Below are 25,880 nucleotides of genomic sequence, written 5' to 3'. Positions count from 1 at the left end.
AAGTGGGGTCATTTGCAGACCCCACTTACTTCCACGCTGTGTGGTCTTAGGCAAATAACAGTCCTACAAAAGCCTGTTTCCCCATCCAGAAAATGATACTCTCTACTCCAGAGGGCTGTTGAATGTTTAAGACATTGGAAAGAGATTATTAGAACAGAGCCTGCCATGTGATTGACAAGTTACATCTTACTCATGCTCGAGTTAAGTGAAAATCAGTGAGTATCCCTCAGGAAGCCTAAATTGCTCCTTTGGTGCAGGTTACAGCATTTGATAGTTTTTTCTCTTGAGCCCACATAGCAGTGACACCAGAACTGCTGTAGCTTGTGTAAGGGCGTGGGGATGGGGAGCAGTGTGGAGAGTGGGCTTAGTACTTGACCTTCCTTCACTTTCCTCATTTGATATTCACATGTCTCTTTACAAATGTAATATAAACTGTATTATGAAATAGTTCAGATGTTTAAAAAGGTATGTCAGGAGCACCCATGTCCCCACCACCCAGCATAGGAACCATATGTGTACCGGATAGTAAGGACCCACTCGAGCAGCACACCCAGTCCATTCCCCTCCAGAAGTAACCGCACCCTGAATCCTGTCTTTTCCTGACTTTGTACATTTACTACATTAGTAAATGTTCCTAAATGTTGTGTGGTGATTTACATGTTTTTAAAGTTTACATAAACAGTATCAGACTTGTTTTCCTCTCAAAATAATTTGAGGAAGATTCATCGTGGTTCCTGTAGCCTCTAATTCATGGATTTCCTCTTAATACCCCGAGTCCGCCAGATACGGGCAGCTGTTCTTTTGGCTGAACCTCCATGAAACTGGCTGGTTTTCCAGACCCATTTTAAGAAGCTCACGGGAGGAGGGGCAAGATAAGGGTTCGGAGAATGGGAAGGAAGACGGATGAGGCCTCTGGGCCGCACGTGAGTAAGAACGTGTGTGAAGGTGGCTTTCAGGTTTTAGGACAAATCACGCAGCCACAGGTTGCCTCCGTTAGGGCTTCCGCTTCACCTCGGAGCAATGGGTGTCCGGCGCCGACCTGGGGCGTGGGCGGTGGAACGCAGTCCGGCGCGAGGGGGGCGTGGTGCCGTCTGTCTCCCAGTCCTAGTTGGAGTGCCCGCGGCAGTGCGCCCGCAGCCCTTTGTCTCTCTCGGGCTTCCGTCCACCCGCCCCTCTCCTGCACCACCCATTGGCCGCGGCCCCGGCCCGGGGCGGGGAGAGAGTGAGGGGGCGGGGTAGCGTGGCGTCAGCGCAAGATGGCGGCCTCAGCGGGGCCGTTTCTGCGGTTGCGGAGCGGGCTCCGGCAAGGCGCGCGGGGGCTGTGCGCGAGGCTCGCGACGCCGCCCCCTCGGGCCCCGGACCAGGTGAGCGGGGTGGGGGTGGGGGTGGCCTCCGGGTGCTGGGGCTCCTTCCTGGAGTTCCAGGCGGACCTCCGCCGCCCGGAGGTTCTGGGACGCAGCACCTCAGGGTGCTGAATGGAACACCGCCAGCATTTTGGGTCTCTTCCCCGCTTCCCGGGGTAGGCAGCGCTTGCGTCCCGGGCTAGATGCTTGGGGGCTCAAGTGCGTCCTCTGGACCCCACCTCCTCGACAGCACGTGGGCGCCGGGGGAGGGGAGTCATCTGTTCCCCCATCTCAGTGACTGTTCAGGTAATACTTGAAGGGGAGGATCCGGGGACGCTGGAGTCCCAGCCTGGCCTTGCGGGTATTTCCCCCGCGGTGGTGGTGGTGGTGGTGGTGGTGAGGTAGATGTTCGGGCTTCTGATTTGACCTGCCTCCATCTTGACAGAGACCCAGTCATTCTGACCTCCGGGTCCATTACTTCCGTGCCCTAAGCCCCAGCAAGCGATTGCCCCTCCGGCCCCGCTTCCATTCTCTCCCCGTCCATACCCCGCTACTGTGAGCCCCAGGCGTCCGGAGGACTTAACTCTCCGTCCTATCCCCTTGAGTGTCCTTCATTGTCTTGCTCCAGGAATCCCAGTGTTCAGCTAGGCTCCCTCATCTTATTTCCCTGCCCAGCTTTTTCCGGCTCCAGGCCCTCCAATCTTTTGCTTTTGGGATCCCGGGCACCAGAGCTTGTCAACTCTTGAACCCCTGGGATCCTGGCGCCAGACAGTTTAGTTCTTGACCCTTCTGAGAGACCCAGTCTCCTGCCTGCCCCTCCAGGCACACAACACCTGGAGGCCATGTGGGTGGTTGCTTCCTGGCTCCCAACCTCGATTCTTCTCAGACCAGGGTGCCCAAACCACCCTGACCTTCTTTCTCTCCTCTCTTGGCCAACCTACCCCCTTTCAGTTGCAGGCTACAGAGATTGGGAGCCGAGCAGGCACTAAGGCCCAGACCCAGGGGCCACAGCAGCAGAGGAACTCGGAGGGTCCCAGCTATGCCAAAAAAGTCGCACTCTGGCTTGCTGGGCTGCTCGGGGCTGGTGGGACCGTGAGCGTCATCTATATTTTTGGTGAGGAACATATCCTTGCCCACCAGTTTTGTTCTCTTGGCCCACTATTCTGCTTGGGAACTTCCCCCTCTTTCCCCTAAGAGCTTCACCCGTCTTCATTCCCTGGCTCCTCCCTCAATAGGGCAGCCAACTAGAATTTGGAAATGAGGGAAGTCTCCCTACTGCCTCTCTACTCAACGTTCTACTCTTTCTAGTTGGTTCCTGCACTAAGCTATGGGGAGTCCATTGGAAGAGAAGGAAGGATAGGCTGGGCCCACCCCCATAAGCTACCTCTTCCCTCAGCACCCAAAACTCCAACCTTCCCCCTAGTGCCTTCATTCCTCAGAGACCCAGGAGACTCTGCCCCAGCCCTTCTTGTCTCAGAGGCCCAGGTATCCTGGCTACCAGCCCCCTCCTCTCTCTCAGGAGGCCATGATGCTCTAGCCCGCTTCCCTCAGACCCAGGAGGCTAGGCCCCCTGCCCTTTTCCTTCCGTAAAACCCAGGAGACTGGATCCTCAGTCCTCTCATTCACCACTATCTGCCTTACAGGAAACAACTCTGTGGATGAAAATGGTGCCAAGGTGAGCTGGAGAGAGACCTAGAGCCTTACCAGGGGTCACATCCTGTGGGTCTTCTCCCACTTGGCCTGTTCAGGCTCATTTCTGGTCTGGGGTGAATCTCTCCCTCCCAGGGACCTTTGCCTACTCTTCCCAGGGCCCTGGAGATTCCTTTTCTGGGTGTGATGGGGTTCTGCCTCTGCCATCCCAAACCCTCCATTTTTCTCTCTACCTCCCAGATTCCCGATGAATTCGACAACGGTGAGTGAACAAGCGCAGATTCTGGGGTCCCCTGACCCTCTCTACTGTGCCCTCCCCATTTGGTGCTCCCCCACCCCTCCATTGGGAGGTAGGGGAGTCAGCAGCTGGATGGCTTGGGGGGAGGGGCATACAAAACTCCAGTCCCCTTCCCTGGCCCCTCAGCCCAAGAGCAGATGGTCAGGGACAGATAGATGGGGGAGGGGAATCCTAGGTGGGTGGGAGTGCTTGGGGAGAACTGGGCTTTCTATCGCCAGACACATGACTTCCTGTGCCTTAGATCTGAGCATCTGCAGCCCCTCACCCCCTTCTTTATGACAGCTTCTTTTTTTCCCACCAGGTCCCTACCCCATCCAACTCCTCATTTCCGAAACAATGCCTCCTTCCTTCCTCCCCCTTATGATTAACCAGCTCTTAGGGAGCTTCTGACAAGTTGGATAATAGAAAGTAGTTGTTAATTCTATCACACCTGGTCCCTCCCAAGAGAAATATAAAATTGGTAGGTCCAGAAAGCCACTTGTGGTAGGGATGTTTGCAAACTGGCATGTTAGTACATTGATTGTTTTAAACTAGGCAGGTAGGTAAGTATGCTGTTTTAACTGGGCAGATGTAGAATCATACTGGTTTAAAGAAGGCAGTATACTGATTTATGTTGGGCAGGTAAACTTGTAGTTTTAAAGTGTGTGTGTTTATTAGCTTAAGTGGTGTTTCGATATTTTGGTTTCAAAAAGGCAGGCCCACAGACAGTTTAACTGCACTAAAAATATTGTATTGAAGGAGGTAGTCATGTAAGATTTCTGTTTTAAACTGGATATGGTGTATTCATTTATCCAAGATTTGTCAACCTCAGCCATTCTGATACTATAGATCATATAATTCTTTGTTGTAGGGGAGTGTCCTATGCATTGTAGGATGTTTAGCAGCATCCTGGGCCTCTATCCACTAGATGCCAGTACTGTGACGGTCAAAAATGTCTCCAGACATCGCAAAATTTTCTGGGAAGCGAGGAACAAAACTGCTTCTAGTTGAGAACCACTAGTTTAAAGTGTACAGACGTGTGTATGTTTATCGTGGCTTAACTAGATTTCACATACTTGATTAAAGTGGGCACATCTGGAAACCTAGAGGTTCAAAATGGACTAAATATACTGGCATAATGTCAGCAGATTTATTTATATGTATGTGGGATTTAAGTGTAAGCATTCTGTTTTATACCTGGGGTGGTGTGTGGATATAAGTATTCAGATTAAAACTTGACAGGTGAATAAAAACGTTTGTTCCTACCTGGCAGTTAGATATGTCATTGCTTTTTATCTTTGTACTCGGAAGTGAGCTGTTTCAAACCAGGTGGGTATGTAGACCTGTTTGTATCTGGTAGATAAATAAACCCCTGGTTTGTCCAGGAGGTTGAGCAGTGGCTTATCTTGGAATCCCTTTGTGCCCTGGTGTTCTCCTAGATCCAATTCTGGTACAGCAGTTGCGCCGGACATACAAATATTTCAAAGATTATAGACAGGTGAGCAGGAGCCCTGGGCCCAGTCCCTATCCCTTCACCCCCAGCCTCCTGCCTCCTTGTCTGAGTGCCCCCATTACATCTCTCTTTCACAGATGATCATCGAGCCCACCAGCCCCTGCCTTCTCCCAGACCCTCTGCGGGAGCCGTACTACCAACCACCATACACACTGGTCTTGGAGCTCACTGGCGTCCTCTTGCATCCTGAGTGGTCGGTGTGTCCTGGGGAAGGCAGCGGGTTAGGGACACCAGATAGTGCTGGGTGGCCGGCTTGTGATGATGTGGTTAAGAGCATAGACTCTGGAGGCCCCAGTTCCACTCTGTGATCCAGGGGAAGAGGTATCACCCCTCATTGCCTTGCTTCCCTCAACTGTGCAACTCCGCAGCCCGGAGGTGGTTGTAAGTGTGCCTTGGCACACAGTAAGTGCCATAGGGGAGTCACATCCTCCATACTCCTAGACCCTCAGTCACAGCCATGTACTCCTGAACCCGTCCGAGAGCCACAGAGATGGAGAGAGCATTCTGGTTCCGGGAATCCCCCGAGACTGGGTCTTTGTCCTCTTGGGGCTACAGGGACCTCCGGGTCTCAGTGTTTCACTGTTCTCACTGCCTTTCCAGCTGGCCACTGGCTGGAGGTTTAAGAAGCGTCCAGGCATCGAGACCTTATTCCAACAGCTCGCCCCTTTGTATGAAATCGTCATCTTTACATCAGAGACTGGCATGGTGAGGCCCCCGGGGCAGGGGCGGGATGGTCGATGTGGCAGGAGGTGAGGGAGAGCTGCAGGGCCAAGGCTCAGCCTGACCTTGTTCTCCCCCTGACCCCACCCCCCAGACTGCCTTTCCACTCATCGACAGCGTGGACCCCCATGGCTTCATCTCCTACCGCCTGTTCCGGGACGCCACGAGATACATGGATGGGCACCACGTTAAGGTGCCATGTGGGGGCCATGGTGGGGCTCTGGGATTTGGGGGAGGGCTGGCACTTCCCAAAGGAAAGAGGACCTAGCTCTGACCCCAGCCTCAACCTGTTTCTGGTTGAGAAGCAACCGGCTGCTTCCGGTTCTGCCCCAGGTCTGATTCTGGCAGGACACTAGCCTGCCGCCAGCCTGGGCTGGGCCTCTATGCCCTTTTCTCTGTCCCGGAATCTGGGAGTGGGAGCAGGGGAAAATGGGGTCTCTCCAAAGAAAACAGTTGGGAGTACGGGGTAGGGACATGACATTTGGAAGTGGATTTTTGTCTCTGTATCTGGAGCTGAGTGTCTCTGGGACTATGTAATTATAATAGTTTAAATGAGACTGTGTTGGAATTTGACTTGGGGTCTGTTATTGTGACCAGTGATATATCCAGGGGTCCAGGAGTCTGTGGGGATGTGAATGGGCTTCTTTGTGGGTCTTTGTCCAGGTATCCATGGGTCTTGGTGTCTGTTGGGTTTCTCACTGTGTCTTGGTGGGTCTGGGGGTCTGTGTAGTTTTTCAAGGTTCAGAAGGACATGGGCTGTGATTGAGGGTCTTGAAGGGTCTGTCTGGGTACCTGTCTTTGTGTGACTCCCTGTGTGTTGCTGTGGATCAGTCAGCACCTCTATCTGTGAGAAGTTTACAAACGTGCAGCTTGTCACAATCACCTGGGGCAGTGGTTAAATATACAAGTGCCCACCTCCCTCCCCAGGGAACCTCCAAATCAGCCTGCCTGAACACCAGGCCCTGGGTCTAGGAATCTGTGTGACTAGCTCCTCTGCTCCCTGCTAGGTTTGATGTCTTCATCCCAGCCTGGTCTTCGGGAGGCCGTGTCGTGATGATCCCAGTGTGTGATACCAAGTGCATGTGTATTCTGTCCGCCTCTCTCTCCCTCTGTGGGTTCCTAGTGGGAAGGGAAGGAGCACGGGCCTTGACCTGACCTGTCACCCACTTCCAGGACATTTCGTGTCTGAATCGGGACCCAGCCCGAGTAGTAGTCGTGGACTGCAAGAAGGAAGCCTTCCGCCTACAGCCCTACAACGGTGTCGCCCTGCGGCCCTGGAATGGCAACTCCGATGACCGGGTCTTATTGGACCTATCTGCCTTCCTGAAGAGTGAGGCTGACCCCTGACCTCCTGGCCTCTGACCCTGGAGCCCTTGACATTCAAGAGGAATGATAAGATGCTTGATTCTGGCTTGTTTTTTATATGAAACCAGGGACTTGCGATGCGGGAGATCCATGAGCATCTTGCAGTTTTTAGAAGCTTCTTAGAATGTTTGGGATGCTTCTCTGGAATGTTTAGGGGGTGCCTGGGAATATTCAGGGGAATCCCTTTTAGAATGCTGAGAAATGTTCCACGTAGCTCTGACCCCACCCCGGTCTGACCTTTACCCTTGCGGGCCCTGCCTCCCTCTGACCATCAGCTGGCTGACCCCCACCTGCTATCCCCACAGCCATAGCTCTGAATGGTGTGGAGGATGTCCGAACTGTGCTGGAGCACTATGCCCTGGAGGAAGACCCACTGGAGGCTTTCAAGCAGCGGCAAAGCCGGCTGGAGCAGGTGAGTCCTCAGCTTCCCAGCGTGGGTGGGGGGTGTCACCGTCAGTTCCCCAGGCTCTTGAAGGCGGAGCCCTGGAGCAGCTTGTCTCCACTCCCGCTGTGTGACCTTGAGCAACTGCCTTCTCTTTCACACCACCCGTCCCAGGGGGCCTTTAATGAGGGGCGAATTGATTCTGCAGCCTGCGCTGAGCACAGGAGGCAGGAAACGCCAAGCATTTGAGATAGGTCCAGAGGCCTTGATGGTCTGGGGGTCCTGGTATTTTGTGGGGTGGGGGTTTGGATCAGGTCTGGGAAGAGGGATCCTTGGACACTTGGCCCAAGGGTTTGGGCAAGGAGTTCTGATGACCTGTGATCCTCTAATTTGTAAGTGGGGATAAGAATATGAATTGAGTCTGAGAAAGAGATTCCGAGGAGTCTAGGCTGAGGTTGATTGAGTTTGGGGTTGTGTTCCTGGCTAGAGCTCCTGAGTACCCAAAGGAGCAATCCCTGGAGATTTGGGCCTGGGGTCCCTCAGCATCCAGACAGGGGTCTTAGGGCTCAAGACTGGGCACTGGGGGCTTAGGGAGTAACATGTTGTAGTCCAGTGTAGGGCCTGGGTTAGGTTCCCAGGGTTCAGGGGACAGGCCCCCTGGGATTTGAGTCTGGGCTTCTGTGGCTCAAAGCTGGCTTTTGCCAGTGTCTGAACTGGGTCCTTAGGTTCTGGGTGCATCCTGTGTCTGGGCTGGGCAAAGGTTTAAGGAAGGTGGCCCTTGGGCTGACTCTCCCACTCTGTCTGCCCCCAACTCCAGGAGGAGCAGCAGCGCCTGGCTGAGCTCTCCAAATCCAGCAAGCAGAACCTCTTCTTTGGCTCCCTTACCAGCCGCTTGTGGCCTCGCTCCAAACAGCCCTGACCTCTGGGCCTCCTCAAACTCAGTGCCTGGGTTCTGGGCCCCAGGCCCAGTGCTCCCAGACCACGGCTTGGCCAACCACATGTCCAATAAAGTTCATCCCAGACGCCACACTGCTGTGTCCGGAGAGTCTCCAGATGGGGGCATCAGGGTGCAGTGTGGGACTCTTTGGGGGGTCGTTCCACAGTGGCTGATCAGCTGCCGAGCAGCAAGGGCACTCTGGTGGGTGATGGTTGGTTTTTAACTCTGGCCTGGGAATCCGAAAACCTGTGTAGGGCCCTGCCCTGGCCGTGTCTTCCCATGTGCCACGTGGTCTGTGAAAGTGCATCTCCCTCTTTGGCCCCAGATTCCCTATGGAAAAGAGAGGACGGCACTGTGGGTTGAAATACAGGTAGCCGCCAGGCTGCTGTGTAAATGTGTGAAGTGTGGGCGCATGGGGCTTCGGTGGACCAGAGGCTGCCCCACCCCATCTCACGAGGGCAGCTGCTGCTCAGCTCTGCCAGCCATGGCCCTGTGGGAAGGTGGGCCTAGAGTTGCTTGATCTGCTTTTTCAGTAGAAGCCAGGAAAGGGGTGGTTATATTAAATCTCCCAATTTAAAAATGTTGGCTCCTAACCAAAACAGACTGTAGCAGCACTCTGTAGTGGAGTTTTCCGCGGTGTGTACCCCGTGTCATGTATCTCCACTGTCCAGTAGAGCAGCCAGTGGCCTCATGGGGCCATTGAGTACTTGAGATGTGGCAAGGGTAACTGAGGGATGAGATTTTTAATTTTGTTTCATTTTAATTAAATAGCTGCATGTGACTACTGGCTCCTGCAATGGACAGCACGTTTGGGTATTATTTAAGAGTGTTGAGTTCCAGACTGGTTTTTATTGGCCGCGCAGCAGCACAGCATATGGGATCTTAGTTCCCTGACCAGGGATCAAAGCCTGCTGCAGTGGAAACGCGGAGTCTTAACCACTGGACCGCCAGAGAAGTCCCTCCAGACTTTTATAAACCCAAATCCAAGTTCGGATCCAAGCTCTATGCCACGTCCTGACTTGTGTGATCACAAGCAAATGAGCAAGTTACTTCCCCTCTCGGTGCCTCAGTTTCCACGTCTGTGAAATAATAGTACCTACCTCATAGGCTAGGCTTGAAGGCTGAGTGAGGTCCCCCAGGTAGGCACTCAGATGGTAGCTGTATGCACCTTGGGAGCACCTTTCTGCCTCCCTTTCCTCATCTCTAAAATGGGGGCGATGATAATACCCATTGTAATAGAGTGGCTGCGAGGAGTAAATGGGACAGCTCATGCTCAGGCTGCATGTATATTCAGTGGGGCTTATTGTTACCAGGCCATGTTGGTTCTTCCCAGACTGAAATATCCTGTACCATTTTGGCAGTCGCCTGCCCCCTGGCTGTCTCAGCCTCTCCTGCTCTAGCCAGCATTTAGTTCTTGTACCAGTTAGATACTTTAAAAAACCCTTCCCTGGTATTTGTGAAAAGAATTAAAATGTATTTGAAACTGTGTGGGCCAGATTGAACTTGAACTCTGGATTTTTAAGCAAGGCTCACAGATGTCTACAAATAAGTAACATTTGCAGCCCTCCACCCCCACCCTGAGGTGTACCATTTGTAATCCAGGAGAGAGTTTCCTCGATATCCTCAGGATTCCCTAGCTTGAGAGCATCTGCAGGATTGAGGGAGGGCCTGTGTTTCCTTTGCAGGTGGCTTTGAGTGTTGGAAACTCCTAACTGAAAGCAAGGTATCTGGGGAACATGATCCTGGGGAGAGGGTTTGTGGACGGAGGGAGCCACTGCAAGTGAGTGCTCGCCGACCACCGGGGGTGACCCATGGGACCTTCTGAGAAGCTTTTGAAATGTGACTCAGATCTGTCCATCCACGGGGCATGAAAGGAGGAAGTACGCTTGTCCATTGGCCCGTGGCCCTGGGGGTTAAGGTTAGCACTCTGGGTGGCACATGTTTCAGTGTCCAGTGGGCTCCTCCAAGGCCTCTCCCCGACATTGATGCTGGTTCAGGGATGGTGCTGTCTGTCAGGTCACACCTGCTTAAAGCTGGATGGGAGGAGAAGGTTTGACTTGTGCCAGGTGGCCTCTGAGACGCTGCTTACGTGACATGGCGTAGGATGTTTATATCAAATGCTCGGTGCTAGGGCTGCATTAGGGCGTCATCCAGTGGGCAGGATTGGGCCAGTGTTGAGGCATATCCCAGCAGGGGCTGAATTCCCAGGTTGCACGCCACTTGCAAGCCCTGTGACCCTGGGCAAGGTCTCAAGCATCTCAGTTTACTCATTCATAAGAGGTTAATAATAGTACCTCTCATTTGCTTACTCAACAAATATTTCCTAAGTACTGACTGCCAGGCCTCATTTTAGGCACAAGGGTACTGGTGAACAAACTAGAGAAAAAGCTCTAGAAAAAAAGGAGCTGATGTTTTCATGGAGGAGACAGAAAGTGGTCAGATATTTCTTGGGGTAAAATAAATGCATACAGGAAAGCATGGTAAGGAGATAGAGTGGTTTGGGAACAGGAGTGCTGTTTTAGATTGAATGGGACAGAGAAGGCCTCTTGGGAGGGTGTATTTGAGCAGAGACCAGAATGAAATGAGACAAACCATGGGGATATCTGGTTGTGCCGGGCATGGTCACCCCAGGGCCTTTGCACTTTCTATGCCCTCTGCTAGGAATGTTTTTTCCCCAGGATCCATATAGCTCACTCCCTCCCCTCCTTCAGGTCTTTGCAGATGTCACCTCAGCATAGCCTTCTGTGGGCTCTAAGGTGGGCACATAAGGAAAAGTCCTAGATAGCCAAAAAGATGCTTGGAAATCCCTTAAAGTACACATACAGACTTGAGAGAATTCACATGAAACACTATCATGCCTGGCAGAAACCCTCAATAAAGGCTGGCTATTTTTACAATCTTTAAAAATTTTGAGATATCTCAGACGTGGAAACTGTTACCTCCCCAGTTATTATCCACGGCAGGAATTTGCCTTCTCCCACAGCTTCTAATAACTGTCCAGATCTCATTTGAATAGTTCCTATAATGGGAGGCTCACTCCTTTACCTACCCCAGTACAGGCCCTAATTTGCCTCCCATTAACTGGGGTCCACAAGGTCTGGCTCTGTGCTTTGGGGCCACAGAACCTGTTTGAGTAGGGGGATGTGGAGGGAGGGCCTTAAATGTCAACCTTAGAATTTCAGAAGCTGGGAGGCACTGGGGAGCCATGGAAGAGTCTATGTAGGAGAGGGACATGGTCAGATTTGTGCTTAGAAAGACCTCATAGGCCAGAGTGGTTGGGGCTGGGATAGAGGAGTCCCCAGGGGCTGTGGGAACTCAGAAGAGGTGCCTGACCCCCTTGGGGGGTGTTAGGGAAGGCCTCCTATAGGAGGTGAAGTCTGGTAACAATTTAAAAAGAAGGAAGTGGAAAGAATATATCAAGTAGAAGAAAAACCTGTGCAAAGGAACCTGGGATGTTCTGCACAGTTGACCATGGCCCTCCCCTGTTCAAAACCCTTCCATGACTCCCATCCTCAGGATTATGAGAAAACTGTTTAGATTGAGTTCTTTCATTCACTAAAAGTGACTGAGCACTTACTGTATGCCTGGCTCTACTGGGCTGTGCTTTATTGAGCACCTTCTCCAAAAGAAAAATATGTATGTATATAATTGAACCTGTATTTCCCCCTATAATTATTAGCTTCTAAGTGTTACATTTTTTTCTTCTGGATAAAAAAAAAGTTTACTCCATCTAAAGGGCTTTGCTCAGCACCTGGCAGAGTAAATGATTAGGACCGGAGGGCTGGAACATCTGCTCTAACTGGCTTTCCTTGCGGTGGTCCTGGAATACTAAGGAGCTTCTGGAGGGCGCCGGGTGCCCCCCCGCCCCCCATTCATCCTGGAGTGAGGGAGTGGGCCCCTGATCTGTGAGGACCGAATTTCCTGCCCATTTGCTGCTCACACCTTCCGGAGGCCAAACGGGCAGCCCAGCTGCGGCCCAAAGGGGGAGGGGCGCGGCCGCCCAGCAGATGGCAGCATTTACATACAGCTGGGAGCCCCCTCTGAGGCGGGGGCTCCTCGCCCTAGCGTCTGGTGCATCCGTGATGTGGGTTTGGGGACGGTGGCTTTGTTTTGGGGAGGGGAAACACACTCGAGCACGCGCGCGTGCACACACACACACAGAGACACACACGGGTCCACAAAGAACACTGGATCTTCATCGTATCCACACAGGGCTACACTCATGGACCTCCCACACCCAGCCTCCTTCACACACAAACCCTCAGCCATTCACAACCTTGCACAGACCTTACCACACACACAAACACACACAGCCACCTAGAGGCACCTGCACAGACCACAAAGTCACAGGTTCCTATGACTACACACAGTGGTCCAGGAGCTAACACATTTTTGTACACCTGAACAGAGAAGCATCTACACAGCCACAGAATCTCAAAAGTCACACAACCATGAAATCATGTACATCTCCATTCTCCCATGCAGGTGTGTGTGTGCGTGTATACACACACACACACACACAGAATCTTAGAATTAATTACAACCTCACAAAGAGGCTTAACAATATACAATTTCAAGCACATGTGGAGCCACACAATCTGACCTAGACACACAATCACAGTCATGTACACCCTCCAGTAGCTCTGGCTCACACACCACACACAGAGTTTTAAAATCATATCCAACCTCACACACAAGCTTAACCCCCCCCCACCCTATCCTCAGCCACACAAATCATACCCACAACCGCATATAAGATGTACACTCACTGCATTGACTGTGGCCACGACACAGTCTCACGGCTGCTCCAGCACGCTCTCCTTCCCCTGCGACCTCCTCCCCTAGGGTCCCCTGGAGCCGGCGGCTGCCCGAAGGGGCGGAGCTGTCCTCTCAGATATAAGGCTCCGGAGCCAGCAGCTGCAGCTCCCAAGACCTCCGGAAGGCCATGGTCTCCCCGCAGATGACCCACCTCCTCTCCCCGACGGTGATCCTGGTGCTCTTTTTCCTTCCCCAGGTCGGAGCCCGAGTGGAAAGGGTGGATGGGAGGGTGTGCGACCCGGAGGTCTTGGGGAGGGGGCGCGGGGCGGATGAGACGTCTGGGTCCCCGCAGTCCCCTCACCCTGTACCCCTTTCCGCCCCAGACACGGCCGGCCGGCGTCTTCGAGCTGCAGATCCACTCTTTCGGGCCGGGACCAGGCCCGGGCGCCCCGCGGTCCCCCTGCAAGGCCGGGGACACCTGCCGCCTCTTCTTCAGGGTCTGCCTGAAGCCAGGGATCTCCGAGGAGGCCGCCGAGTCTCCGTGCACCCTGGGCGCGGCGCTGAGTGCGCGCGGACCGGTCTACACTGCGCAGCCCGGAGCGCCAGCGCCTGACTTGCAGCTGCCAGACGGCCTCATGCGCGTGCCCTTCCGGGACGCCTGGCCGGTGAGACCCAGCCCCGGGGCACGCTCGTGCTGGGGGCCTTACCCAAACCTCGACTGCCATCTGCCCTCCAACTTCCAAGACCCTGCCCCCTGGGGACCCCAAATTCCCGGTAACTCCATCATCTGGAATCTCACATTCTCAGACCCATAAACCCTACCCATAAACCCAAATTTTCTGATTCCGAATTTCCCTCTAGGGAATCCCAGATCACAGCCTTGCATGCCTGGAACCCTGAATTCCCAGAACCCCAAACTCACCTTCTAGAAATCCTCAATTCACAGGACCCTACCCCTGTTCCTTGGGGATCCTTAAACACTGGTATCCTCATCTTTGTCCCCAAATTTCCTTGCACCTAGGGAGACTTTCACACTCTGTCTTGGGGACTCCCAATATCCTCTCACCTTATCTCTTCTCAGACTTTCCAGTTGGGGCCTGTATCCAGGACTTTTTCACCTCCAAAATCCTACTTCCCATCCCACAACCCCAAAAGCATAAAGGTGAACAGAATTGTTTTTGAATTCTAGATGCTTATGCTTTTGGGCAAGTGACTTGCCCTCTTCCAGCCTCAGTATCCTCATCTGTAAAATGGGATCATCATGGTACATTACAGTGGTCCCTTTTGAGAGATTCAACCAGGTATCTTGAGTATAGTGCTTACCACATAGTAAGTGCTCAATAAAGAAAGCCAAAACAGTCATTCCTTGCCTGCGCCAGCCTCTGGGAGTTGTCCCTTGCCTGTCTGGTCCCTGGAATGGTCATCACTCTTTACCTCTTAAAATCTGGGCTTCATTGAGTACCTACCTGCCCTGACCACTGTCTTCATTCTTTGCTCTCCACCTTCCTCCACCCAACCAGGGCACCTTCTCTCTCATCATTGAAACCTGGAGAGAGGAGTTAGGAGAACAGATTGGAGGTGAGTATCTTCAATTCTGGGACTTCAGTGTAGAGTGTGGGAGATCCAGGGAGTTGGGGCCCGATGTGAGGTCCAGGAGGGTGACATGGGGCTGTCTGTAGGGTGGGGCATTCATGGGATTGCTGGACCCATGATGTCATCACAGCTCCCGGAGTGTGGTGCTGGGTGTTGACAGCCCCAGGGCTCTTGGCATGTCGACACAGAAATGTCCTGATACCAGGCAAAGCGGGGTGGGGGCAGGGAGAGGCGGGAAGAAGCTCTCTTATTATCTTGGAGTCGAAGCAGCAGCGTTTCACAGTCCTGCTCTGTCACCATCTGATTTTGAGAACCCAGGGTACAATATGAGTTACTTTCTGGTTCTTGTAGGCAAAGCTCTGTCACCTTGTCCATACAGAGGGCCTCAGGACCCCTTTGGGACGTTGCAGTTTCACCAGAGAGGTTTCAGGGAGGGATATGGGATGATCTTAACCTTAATTCGAGGGGGACTTTGATGCTATATAAGGCCCAGAGGGGGGGTTCTGTCACCATTTTGATATAGGAAAATCCTGAGGCACAATTTGGGGGGTGTTTTTGACCTCACTTCAAAGACCTGTCATTGCCCCTTGGCCATATTAGGGATATCATATGTCCCAGGGTGTTAGGGGTCTCATAGCTACTTTAATATACAAAGATTCTGGGGCAAAATATAGGGGCACTTCGGCTTCTCTGGGAGAACTGTTATCATCACGATGGTCATAGGGTTCGCGTCATCGAAGATCCCAGGGCGCATTAGGGGAGTTTGCAGCCTTGCTAAGTAACTGCCATTCTCAGGACTCAAAAGGGGTGTTTTGGCTTCTTAAGATGGGAAGGGAGAGTGCGAGCCTGCGCGCTCCGTCTCCATCCCGAGACCGAGGCGGGCCGCAGCCTAGCACATCTCCCTTCTCACCTCAGGGCCCGCTTGGAGCCTGCTGGCGCGCGTGGCGGGCCGGCGTCGCCTGGCGGCCGGGGGCCCGTGGGCCCGGGACGTGCAGCGCGCAGGCGCCTGGGAGCTACGCTTCTCCTACCGCGCGCGCTGCGAGCCGCCGGCCGTTGGGGCCGCGTGCGCGCGCCTCTGCCGCTCGCGCGGCGCCCCCTCGCGGTGTGGCCCGGAACTGCGCCCCTGCCCGCAGATTGAGGACAAATGCGAGGCACCGCGTGAGTCCTGCGTTCAACCCCACCCCATCCCGTCACGGCCCCTCCGGCTCCTTTCACAACCTAGTTACCCTCTTCAGGGAACTGGGGACCCGAGAACCCCTCGCCAGCTTCACTCATGGTCTTCAGCCTGTTCCCATGATCCAGCTACCACTTTCTGGGAAGCTAAGGACCCTAGACTTCTCTCCAGCCCTGCCTGGGCACTCCAGCCCCCTTCCCTCTTCCCAGCACACTTGTCTCCCCAAATAAGAACCGCACACCCATTTCCCATCCTTGTACCCCCAGTTCCTCCCCTAATCCATACTCACACCCCTTTCCAGATGCTCGGACCCCAAAGCTCTTCTAATTCTGGGGCCCTCCCTACCCCCACTCAGGAGGTTTGGAAGCTCCTCCCATCCCCCTCAGGGGTTCCCCCATCCTCCCTCCCTGTGATTACACTCTAGACCCCACTGCGTTCTAAAGCTTGGGGTCCCCCAACCCACCCTAGATATCCCAATGTCTGAGCCCCACTGAAGCCCCTAGGACCCCCAGGCTTATCCAGATCCTCCCAGACCTCCCCTAATCCAAGGCCCTCCCATTTCCCCTGAAAGGCCAAGGGTCCCTCCTCAATCCTCTTCCTTCATTCTCCTCTCTCCAAGCTCAGACCTGGGAACCCCCACTCCATTCTCCTTCCAAGAGCACAGACTCTGGAACTCATTGGTCTGGATTCAGATCCTAGCTGTGCCACTTCCTAGCTGGGTAAATCACCCTGCCTCTCAGGGCCTCAGTTTCCCTGTCTGTAAACTGGGAGTCACAATACCATCTAGCCCATTGGGTTGACAGTCACAAAGATGAAACAAGTGATGCACGGAAAGTGCTCAGAAATTTCTCTGATTTCCTATCCTCCCTTCATCAATATTCCTCTTCCCTCTGCCTCTCCTTCCCCCATAGCGGCATGTCGAGCAGGCTGCAGCCCAGAGCACGGCTTCTGTGAGCAGCCCGATGAATGTCGATGCCTGGAGGGCTGGACTGGGCCCCTCTGCACAATCCCTGTCTCCACCAGCAGCTGCCTCAGCCCCAGGGGCCCATCCTCTGCTACCACTGGATGCCTCGTACCCGGGCCTGGGCCCTGTGATGGGAATCCGTGTGCCAACGGAGGCAGCTGTAGTGTCAGTATCACACACACCCCCACCCCCCGATCCTGGGTAATACTTTTCCCAGGGAGTCCCCTGTCTGGGGCTCCATGAGACAACAGCCTTGGCGGGGGGGGGGGCGGCTGGGACAGCTATCAGGGAGGGCTTCCTGGAGGTGTCCAGCCTGCATCTGGGGCCTTGAAGTAGGATGACATGTTGGGGAAAGCAGCCCCAGTGGGTGGCACCTAAAGGTGTAGATGTGGGAATGATGAGGGGTCCTATCGGGCCACAAACTGCCCCGCCTATGGGGTAGAGAACAAGTCAGAGCTCAAGGTAGGGGTGGTGGGGCCGAGTGGGTTGAGGATTAGGGAAGGGCAGGCATCAGAGAAGGCTTCTGAAGATGGACCCGGGCTGGGGCTTTAAGCCCCATTTGGCAGACAGGAGGCGACTGGAGAAGCTAGACCGGACAAGTGGCCTGGGGGAAGCGAAGGTGTGGTGGTGGGAGTGAGCCTGGGATGAAGCAGAGCCTGGTGTGGGCCACCTGGACACTGCCACCACGGGACAGTGAGAAACACTCAGCGTTCAAATTAGGGGGAGGGCCTGAGAAGGGGAGATCCAGGGAAGGCTCCATGGAGGAGGCGGGCTCAGAGCTAAGACCTGGAATTAGGCCTGGGCCATGAGGACAGCATCGGGGAGGGCAAACAGGGCAGGCAGCATTTGGCAGCAAAGGTGTAGAGGTGGGAACGGGATCTCTCCGGGCCTCCAGAGCCTCCCCTCTGTGGGGTTGGTTGTGCAGACCCAGAAATGTGGAACAGAGAGTTTGTCTCGGCCTCAGGGACTTCCTCGGTGAGGCCCCTACACCCTAGGAGGTGGGACTAGACCAGGAGCAGCCCCCCAGTGGTCAAGACTGAGGAAGGGGGGACTTCCCTGGCGGTCCAGTGGTTAAGACTCCGTGCTTTCACCGCAGGAGGCATGGGTTCAATCTCTGGTCAGGGAACTAAGATCCCTCATGCCGCACCGAGCAGCCAAAAAAAAAAAAAAAAGACTAAGGAGAGGGATGGGATTTCTAAGGAGATGCTGACCTTGCCTGTGCCTCTTGCCTGTGCCCAGGAGACCCCGGGGTCCTTCGAATGCACCTGTCCCCGTGGGTTCTACGGGTTGCGGTGTGAGGTGAGCGGGGTGACATGTGCGGATGGACCTTGCTTCAACGGCGGCTTGTGTGTGGGAGGTGCGGACCCTGACTCTGCCTACATCTGCCGTTGCCCGCCCGGTTTCCAAGGCTCCAATTGTGAGAAGAGGGTAGACCGGTGCAGCCTGCAGCCATGCCGGAATGGTGAGGTGGGGAGCACAGAGCGGTGAGGGTGGGGAGTGGGGGTCCCTGCATGGTCAATGGGCAAGAGCAGGGCTTGGCTCACACAGTCCCGGGTGGGGATCCTGACTTTGCCTCCTCTCGGTCTGCGGCTGGGCTCCCCTCTGCCCAGCCTCAGTTTGTTCTTCTGTAAAATGGGCGAGGTGACATTCCTATCTCATAACTATTTGTTGAGCATCTACTGTGTGCCAGGCCCTGTTCCGGGGATACAGTAGGGAATGAGATGAAAATCCCCACCCTCACAGAGCTGATGGAGCAGAGAGACAATAAAGATCAATAAGTAAATATAGGAGGTTTTGTGGTGATAAAAACTAAGAAGAGGGAATCCCCTGGTGGTTAGGACTCTGTGGTTCCACTGCAGGGGGCATGGGTTCAATCCCTGGTCGGGGAGCTAAGATCCCAAAAGCCGTGAGGTGCCGCCAAAAATAAAACAAACAAACAAACAAACAAAAAAAAAGAAGGGGGATGAGAAGTAGTGTGTATGGGGTGGCAGGTTGACATTTTAGCTAGAGTGGGTAAGGAAGACCATGCTGCAGGTAGGGAGGCAGCCGTGTGGGGATCTGAGGGAAAAGTATGTTCCAGGCAGAGGGATGAACAAGTGCAAAGACCCTGAGGTAGGAATATGCCTGGTGTGTTCAGCATCGCAGGGAAGCCAGTGTGGTTGGAGCAGAGGAAGTGAGGGTAGGCTGGTGAGAGATGAGGTCAGGGAGGTGACTGGGACAGATCCTGTAGGGCTTCATGGGTTATGGGGAGGATTCTGGTGTTACCCTGAGATGGAGCCAGAGGAGGGTTGGGATGGAGGAAGAATCGGATGGCTTTCTGGAGGAGGGGACACCTGAGCACAGACCTGGAGGATGAGCTCGAGAAGAGAACAGGTGAAAAGAATAAGAGAAAAGGAGGAAGGGAAAAGGGAGAAGAAGGCATGGGCAAAGGCCAGATGGTTCAAACCCGTCGTTCCAGAACTGTTGAAACTATTTCAGTACGGTTAAAGCCGAGAGAAAAAGAGAGAGAGACCCAGAGAATCAAAGAGGTGTGAGGCCGAGTTAATCCAAGACTTCACCAGGGGGAAAAGAGGCGGGTCGGTTTTACAGGCAAACTCCCAGAGGCTGGCCCTAGAGTTAGACGGTAGAGGGGCGCCCAGAGAAAAAATGAGGGCGGGGATCACCGAGCTGAGAAGAAATCGCGGGCGGGCTTCGAGCGGCGGGCCTGGGGTACTCCCCTCAATCGGGCCGCGCCCCTGACGCCCTCTTCCCCACAGGCGGGCTCTGCCTGGATCTGGGCCATGCCCTGCGCTGCCGCTGCCGCGCGGGCTTCGCGGGGCCACGCTGCGAACACGACCTGGATGACTGCGCCAGCCGCGCCTGCGCCAACGGCGGCACCTGCCTGGAGGGCGGCGGCGCGCGCCGCTGCTCCTGCGCGCTGGGCTTCGGCGGCCGCGACTGCCGCGAGCGCGCCGACCCATGCGCCGCGCGCCCCTGCGCCCACGGCGGGGGCTGCTACGCGCATTTCTCCGGTCTCGTCTGCGCCTGCGCGCCCGGCTACATGGGCGCGCGGTGCGAGTTCCCGGTTCACCCCGACGGCGCAGGCGCGTTGCCCGTGGCCCCGCCGGGTCTGAGGCCGGGGGACCCGCAGCGTTTCCTTTTGCCACCGGCTTTGGGACTGCTGGTGGCCGCGGGCTTGGCCGGCTCTGCGCTCTTGCTGGTCCACGTGCGACGCCGTGGCCCTGGCCGGGATACTGGGTCTCGCTTGCTGGCGGGGACACCGGAGCCATCGGTCCACGCGCTCCCTGATGCACTCAACAACATGAGGACGCGGGAAGGTGCCGGGGATGGCCCGAGGTGAGGGGCTTGGCCGCAGACGTAAGCCTTGTTGTCCCTCTCGGCTTCTTGCATCAATCTCCGTAGTGCAATTGGCCTGATTCCTTGATGGGCCTTCCTTGATTGGTCCCTTTCTCTTATCCCAGCTCCAACCTTTTTCTGGTTGGGTCGTTTCACAATTCCTCTGGTTGACTTTGGGTTCCCTTCCTTGGTGGGTGGGAAAACAAGATATGAGAATTTAAAGTGTCTGGATCTTACTCTTTTCCTCCCGCAGCCCGTCCTCAGATTGGAATCGCCCTGAAGATGGAGACGCTCGTTCGGTTTACGTCATATCTGCTCCTTGTATCTATGCTCGGGAGGTAGTTACCCACCTTTCCCCACCCTGCGCACGTTGGGCATGATGGGCAGAGGCAGCTCCTGCTTTTCCTGTAGCTCTCCTTTATCTGTAAAATGAAGAGGGTAGTGTCTCTGGAAGATCCTCTGCCCATTTTTCAGTTTTGACTTAATTTAGTTCTATCTTGCATGCCTTTTGCTATCGTTTTGAGCTACTTGGCATCTTCTCTTTGGATGACCTTTGGGCCTCAAGAGGTCACAGTGGGGAGCCTCAGCCAGAGATTCTCCACTGATTTCCACTCACTGGGGAGAGGGAGGGGAGGTAGAGGGTCAGACCTTTCTAATGTTTTCTACTTTGTTTCTAGGCCTGAGCTGCCCCTTCTCCATCAGCACCTGGGGACAGAACCTGGATATTTTTGTATTCTCTGCTTCAGACACTTTGGAGTTCAAGCTGGAAGGGGTGAAGGGGGGGTTTTGCCATTGGAAGTTGTACATAATGGTTATTTATATCCTATCTCTTTTTCTCTCCCCATCTCTCCAGAGACATCTATAAAGGCTCTTAGTTTGATCAGCTTTGACTCATCAAGTTGAGTGCTTTGTATGTGGTTTTGGGGCTGAGGGGAGAGATTTTGTCTCCCGAGAAGAATAATAGTCAGGACTCTACTGCAGGGGTCAGAAACAACTCAAAGTAGTTTAAATAAACAAGAGAATTTATTAGTTTATAAAAGTGAAAATCCTGTGGCAGGTGGTAGCTTTAGCAGGGCTGGATTCAGGGGCTCAGTGTTTTCCTCCAGTTGTCTCTAGGACGACTTCATATGTAGACAGGCTTTCATTGGCCCTGGCTTGTCACATGGCCTTGCTCAAACTAGGGGCCAGGCAGTATGGCTTATTTTGATTGGCCAGGCTTGGCCGTCCGTCTAGTGCGTGACAGGGATTAAGGTCAGCCTGTCCAAACCACATGGAATATGTGGGCAAAGGGGTGTCCCTTTCTGTATCAAAAATCAGCATTTGTTGCTAGATATAAGTACTGTACGTGGCAGGCAAACGGACAGAACCAGTCAGTGAGAGCAGAAAGTAACTATTTTACAGGGGAATGGGAGGCTCAGAGAGTGGAGTAACCGCTGCAGCTCCTTCCTGATGAGATGGAACAAATCTAGGTAAGATCTAGCAGAGAGGGGGGACCTTCCTAAATTTGGGGACTGTCCTAAGACAGTTCATCACACATCTAATACTGCTTCTACCACTGAAAATATAAAAAGCCTGCATCAGCCAATTTCTGCCAATCCTCCTTCCCCATATTTTCTAGTGGGGAGTAGGCTGGGACAGTGCCCAAGCACTTTTGGAAATGAGCAAAATCATAGGAACTGAAGATGAGAGAACAGAGAAAAGTAACAAATGGAATATAGCAACAAATGAACAAATGAAGGAGTCCTTTTATTAGAACATCAGCCAAGGGATCCACATGTTCTTTTAATTCAGTCAACGATACCATATATTGAATAAATACTTATACATACAAATTCTCCTTTCAAGTTTCACTATATTGAATTTCTGTGTCATGAGATTTAACTGTACCATTAAGGAATATGGACATTGAAACAAAAGCATACTATCAAATGATATTTAAATTGAGATTAAAGGCAGACATCAGCACCAGCCCATTGTTCCTTCAAAGACAACGCGATATTCAGAGGCCGAGTCTTTGCTGCCTTGAACAAAGTATACCACCTGCCGAGAGAGCAGAACTCAATTTAAAAGCAAAGATGGGAAACTGTGTTACACTCATCATGTATTTTTTTAAAAATTTATTTTTAGCTGCGTTGGGTCCTCGTTGCTGCGTGTGGGCTTTCTCTAGTTGTGGTGAGCATGGGCTACTCTTCATTGCGGTGCACGGGCTTCTCATTGCGGTGGCTTCTCTCGTTGCAGAGCAGGGCTGTAGGTGCGCAGGCTTCAGTAGTTGCAGCATGTGGGCTCAGTAGTTGCGGCATGTGGGCTCAGTAGTTGTGGCACACGGGCTTAGTCGCTCTGTGGCATGTGGGATCTTCCCGGACCAGGGATCGAACTCGTGTTCCCTGCATTGGCAGGTGGATTCTTAACCACTGCGCCACCAGGGAAGTCCCTTCATCGTGTATTTTTGATCAGTGACTGCATGCAAGCTGAAGGCAGCAGCTGAATCCCATGGATTCCCCCCTTTGATGTACTTCTGGTGTCAGGGATGCCTCACCTATCTCAGAGTCTTGGCACCATCACTGTACATGTCGGTGAGTCATCACAGGAGCAGTACTGGCTGGATTATCAAAGAATGATGACCAGAGTCCTCTGATTCACCACCACAAGGGAAGAGTCCCACACCCAAGTCTGGAGGCCCTTTAAAGTGCAGGCTCTGTTCTATCACTTTGCCTCATAGGCTGCTGCAGGCTCAGCCTAAGGTCGTAGCCTCTGGGGCAAGGAAGACTATCTGAGATGATCAGAGCTTGCAGGGAAGAGAAAGTTATTCTGGTCCAAATCCTTCACTTTAAAGGTGAAAGGAAGCAGGGCCCCAGAGGAGTAAGGTGGAAGGCATTGCACACCAAGGAGAAACTTGTCATTTTTTTTCTCTTTTGACAGAGCTTTAAATCTTTAAATCAGGCATACACTTATTGCATTTAGCACAATGGCAGCAGCAAATAAAGCAACCTAAATGATCACTCCAAAAAAGCACAAACCAAGACAAAAAACCAAAAAGCCTACAAATGCACAGAAATCAGACTGCTTTGGTTCAGACCTTGGTTCTGCCATGTATTCAGACAAGTCACTTTACCTCTCGGTGCCTTAATTTCCTTATCTGTAAAATGAAGCGTAGTAGAATCTGCTTCACAAGTTTGTATTAAATGAGTTAACAAGTACAAAGCATTTTACAACAGAGGCTGGCATGCAATAGATGCTCAGTAAATATTACTTCTCAATATTATGCTATAAGAGGAAAGCCCATTTGAAGTTCATTTCACAGAGGGGCAAAGTGAAGCCCAGAGAGGGGTAGACGCTTGCCTAGCATCGCACAGAAAATTCAGTGTCTTTCTTGATCTTCCTGGTTTCGGGGACCCAGGCCCAAGGTTTAGCACAGGATGGGCTCTCAGGGGTTGGGAAGCACAGTGGACTTCGGTTTGAAACCCTTCCATGAATCTGAATAAGGTCTGTACCTGACCTAATAGTATTGGACTGGACTTCCCTGGTGGTCCAGCAGTTAAGAATCCACTTGTCAGTGCAGGGGACATGGGTTTGATCCCTGGTCCGAGAAGATCCCACATGCCTTAGGGCAACTAAGCCTGTGTGCCACAACTACTGAGCCACACACTGCAACTAGAGAAAGCCCGCGCGCAGCAATGAAGACCCAACACAGCCAAAAATAAATAAATAAATTGAGAAGTTAAAAAATATGTTTATTAATTGATTATAAAATAAAATCTGCCTTTTCAAGGAGAAAAGTCCTTTCCAGAGGTTTAGCAGATATGCTCTTAAATCTGATTGGCCATACTGGGGTCAAATGTCCATCTAAGGCCAATCAGTCCCTAGCAAATAGGAATGGATTGCCAAGCTCAGAGCAGCAATTCTCAAATTGTTTGGTCTCAGGCCCACCTACACTTGTAAAAGTTATTGATCGTCCCAAACAGCTTTTGTTTATGTGTATTCATCTACTGTTATTCATATCTTAGGAATTAAAACTGAGAAATCCTAAAACCAATTTAAAACAATAAGCCCATTACATGTTAACATAAATAATATTTTTTATGAAAAGATAATCATTTCCCCAAAAAAATAATTCAGTGAGAAAAGTGACATTGTTTTACATTTTTTGCAAATCTTGGAGCATTTAGTCCCTTTATATTTAAGGTAATTAATTATTTTTATTTTTATTTTTTTGCCGTACGCGGGCCTCTCACTGTTGTGGCCTCTCCCGTTGCGGAGCACCGGCTCCGGACGCGCAGGCTCAGCGGCCATGGCTCACGGGCGCAGCCGCTCCGCGGCATGTGGGATCTTCCTGGGCCGGGGCACGAACCCGTGTCCCCTGCATCGGCAGGCGGACTCTCAACCACTGTGCCACCAGGGAAGCCCTTAAGGTAATTATTGATATGTATTTTTTTTTCTGCACCATGAGGCTTATGGGATTTTTAGTTCCCCGACCAGGGATCGAACCTGGGCCCTTGGAAGTGAGAGCGTGGAGTCCTAACCACTGGACTGCCAGGGAATTCCTGATATGTATGTTCTTATTGCCATTTTGTTAATTGCTTTGGATTTGTTTTAGTAGGTCTTTTTTTCCCCCTTTCTTTTGTTCTCTTCTTTTGTGATTTGATGACTATCTCTAGTGTTAGGTTTGGATTCCTTTTTCTTTTCTTTTCTTTTTTTTTTTTTTGCGGTACACGGGCCTCTCACTGTTGTGACCTCTCCCGTTGCGGAGCACAGGCTCCGGACACGCAGGCTCAGCGGCCATGGCCCACGGGCCCAGCTGCTCCGCGGCATGTGGGATCTTCCCGGACTGGGGCACGAACCCGTGTCCCCTGCATCGGCAGGCGGACTCTCAACCACTGCGTCACCAGGGAAGCCCTACTGTGTTGTTTTTTTTTTTTTTAAATATGTAATTAATTAATTTTTGGCTGCACTGGGTCTTCACTGCTGCACGCGGGCTTTCTCTAGCTGCGGCGAGCGGGGGCTACTCTTCGTTGTGGTGCACGGGCTCTAGGCGCGCAGGCTTCAGTAGTTGTGGTGCACGGGCTTAGTTGCTCCGCGGCATGCGGGACCCTCCCAGACCAGGGCTGGAACCCGTGTGCCCTGCACCGGCAGGCGGATTCCCAACCACTGTGCCACCAGGGAAGTCCCACAATTACTGGTTTTTGACATCATATTTTACATCTAATTGTTTTGTGTATTCCTTAACTGCTTATTGTGGATACAGATTGTGGATACAGATTTTACTACTTTTGTCTTTTAACCTCCCTACTAGCTTTGTGTGTGGATGATTTCCCACCTTTGCTGTATGTTTGACTTCGCCAGTGAGCCTTTTCTTTCCGTAGTATTCTTTTTTCTAGTTGTGGCCTTGTTTTTTTTTTTCCGCTTAGAGAAGTTCCTTTAACATTTGTTGTGAAGCTGGTTTGATGGTGCTGAATTCTTTTAGCTTTTGCCTGTCTGTAAAGCTTTTGATTTCTCCATCAAATCTGAATGTGAGCCTTGCTGGGTTTCCTCATTTAAAAAATCTTATTTCTCTTTCCTCTTCTACTTGTATCACAGGGTTCTATCTTCAAGCTTGCTAATTCTCTTTTCCATATAGTGTGCTCTATTTCCAATGCTTTCTAATGCATTCTTCATCTCGTTTATTTTGCTCTTCTGCTCCAGAATTTCTGTTTGATTCTTCTTTAGAGTTTCAATCTCTTTGGTAAAGTATTTCTTCTGTACATTAATTTTATTCCTGGGCTTACTGAACTACCTTTCTGAGTTTTCTTGTAGCTCCTTGAGTTTCTTCATAGAGCTATTTTAAATTCTCCATCAGTGAGATCTCAGTAGTCTGCGACTTGAAGTTTGGTT

General features: G+C 52.4%; 2 protein-coding genes across 3 annotated transcripts; both read left to right on the top strand.

The window, feature by feature from the left end:
- Nucleotides 1-48: 48 nt before the first annotated feature.
- Nucleotides 49-8,277, top strand: TIMM50 (translocase of inner mitochondrial membrane 50). Of its 2 annotated transcripts, XM_024768233.1 has the most exons (13): nt 49-215; nt 776-1,364; nt 1,524-1,649; nt 2,295-2,457; nt 2,987-3,018; nt 3,234-3,255; nt 4,710-4,768; nt 4,861-4,980; nt 5,384-5,488; nt 5,598-5,696; nt 6,677-6,833; nt 7,174-7,280; nt 8,068-8,277. In XM_024768233.1, the coding sequence occupies exons 2-13, from the start codon at nt 1,257-1,259 to the stop codon at nt 8,167-8,169; spliced, it is 1,200 nt and encodes a 399-aa protein (XP_024624001.1). In that variant the 5' UTR covers nt 49-215; nt 776-1,256; the 3' UTR covers nt 8,170-8,277. The 2 variants fall into 2 exon arrangements, with proteins under 2 accessions (XP_024624001.1, XP_024624000.1); XM_024768232.1 differs by lacking the exons at nt 49-215; nt 1,524-1,649 and having other exon boundaries at nt 1,224-1,364.
- A 4,784-nt stretch (nt 8,278-13,061) lies between these two features.
- Nucleotides 13,062-21,803, top strand: DLL3 (delta like canonical Notch ligand 3). Its single transcript, XM_024768613.1, has 9 exons — nt 13,062-13,201; nt 13,329-13,610; nt 14,466-14,523; nt 15,454-15,696; nt 16,624-16,841; nt 17,916-18,138; nt 19,433-20,012; nt 20,266-20,350; nt 20,690-21,803. The coding sequence occupies exons 1-9, from the start codon at nt 13,133-13,135 to the stop codon at nt 20,693-20,695; spliced, it is 1,764 nt and encodes a 587-aa protein (XP_024624381.1). The 5' UTR covers nt 13,062-13,132; the 3' UTR covers nt 20,696-21,803.
- Nucleotides 21,804-25,880: the final 4,077 nt, after the last annotated feature.

The sequence above is a fragment of the Neophocaena asiaeorientalis genome, unplaced genomic scaffold, assembly GCF_003031525.2.
Source record: "Neophocaena asiaeorientalis asiaeorientalis breed wild unplaced genomic scaffold, Neophocaena_asiaeorientalis_V1.1 scaffold629, whole genome shotgun sequence".
Lineage (NCBI taxonomy): Eukaryota > Metazoa > Chordata > Mammalia > Artiodactyla > Phocoenidae > Neophocaena > Neophocaena asiaeorientalis.
Note: the sequence above shows the minus strand (reverse complement) of the source record. Positions and strands in the feature narration are given on the sequence as shown.

What these genes read in the sequence shown, in the direction of transcription:
- TIMM50 (XM_024768233.1), top strand. Translation starts at nt 1,257, where the DNA reads ATGGCGGCCTCAGCGGGGCCGTTTCTGCGGTTGCGGAGCGGGCTCCGG. An exon ending in CCCCTCGGGCCCCGGACCAG is followed by an intron (nt 1,365 to 1,523) that starts GTGAGCGGGGTG and finishes TTCCCGGGGTAG; the next exon opens with GCAGCGCTTGCGTCCCGGGC. An exon ending in ATTTCAAAGATTATAGACAG is followed by an intron (nt 4,769 to 4,860) that starts GTGAGCAGGAGC and finishes TCTCTTTCACAG; the next exon opens with ATGATCATCGAGCCCACCAG.
- DLL3 (XM_024768613.1), top strand. Translation starts at nt 13,133, where the DNA reads ATGGTCTCCCCGCAGATGACCCACCTCCTCTCCCCGACGGTGATCCTG. An exon ending in CCTTCCGGGACGCCTGGCCG is followed by an intron (nt 13,611 to 14,465) that starts GTGAGACCCAGC and finishes CCACCCAACCAG; the next exon opens with GGCACCTTCTCTCTCATCAT. An exon ending in GGTGCCGGGGATGGCCCGAG is followed by an intron (nt 20,013 to 20,265) that starts GTGAGGGGCTTG and finishes TTCCTCCCGCAG; the next exon opens with CCCGTCCTCAGATTGGAATC.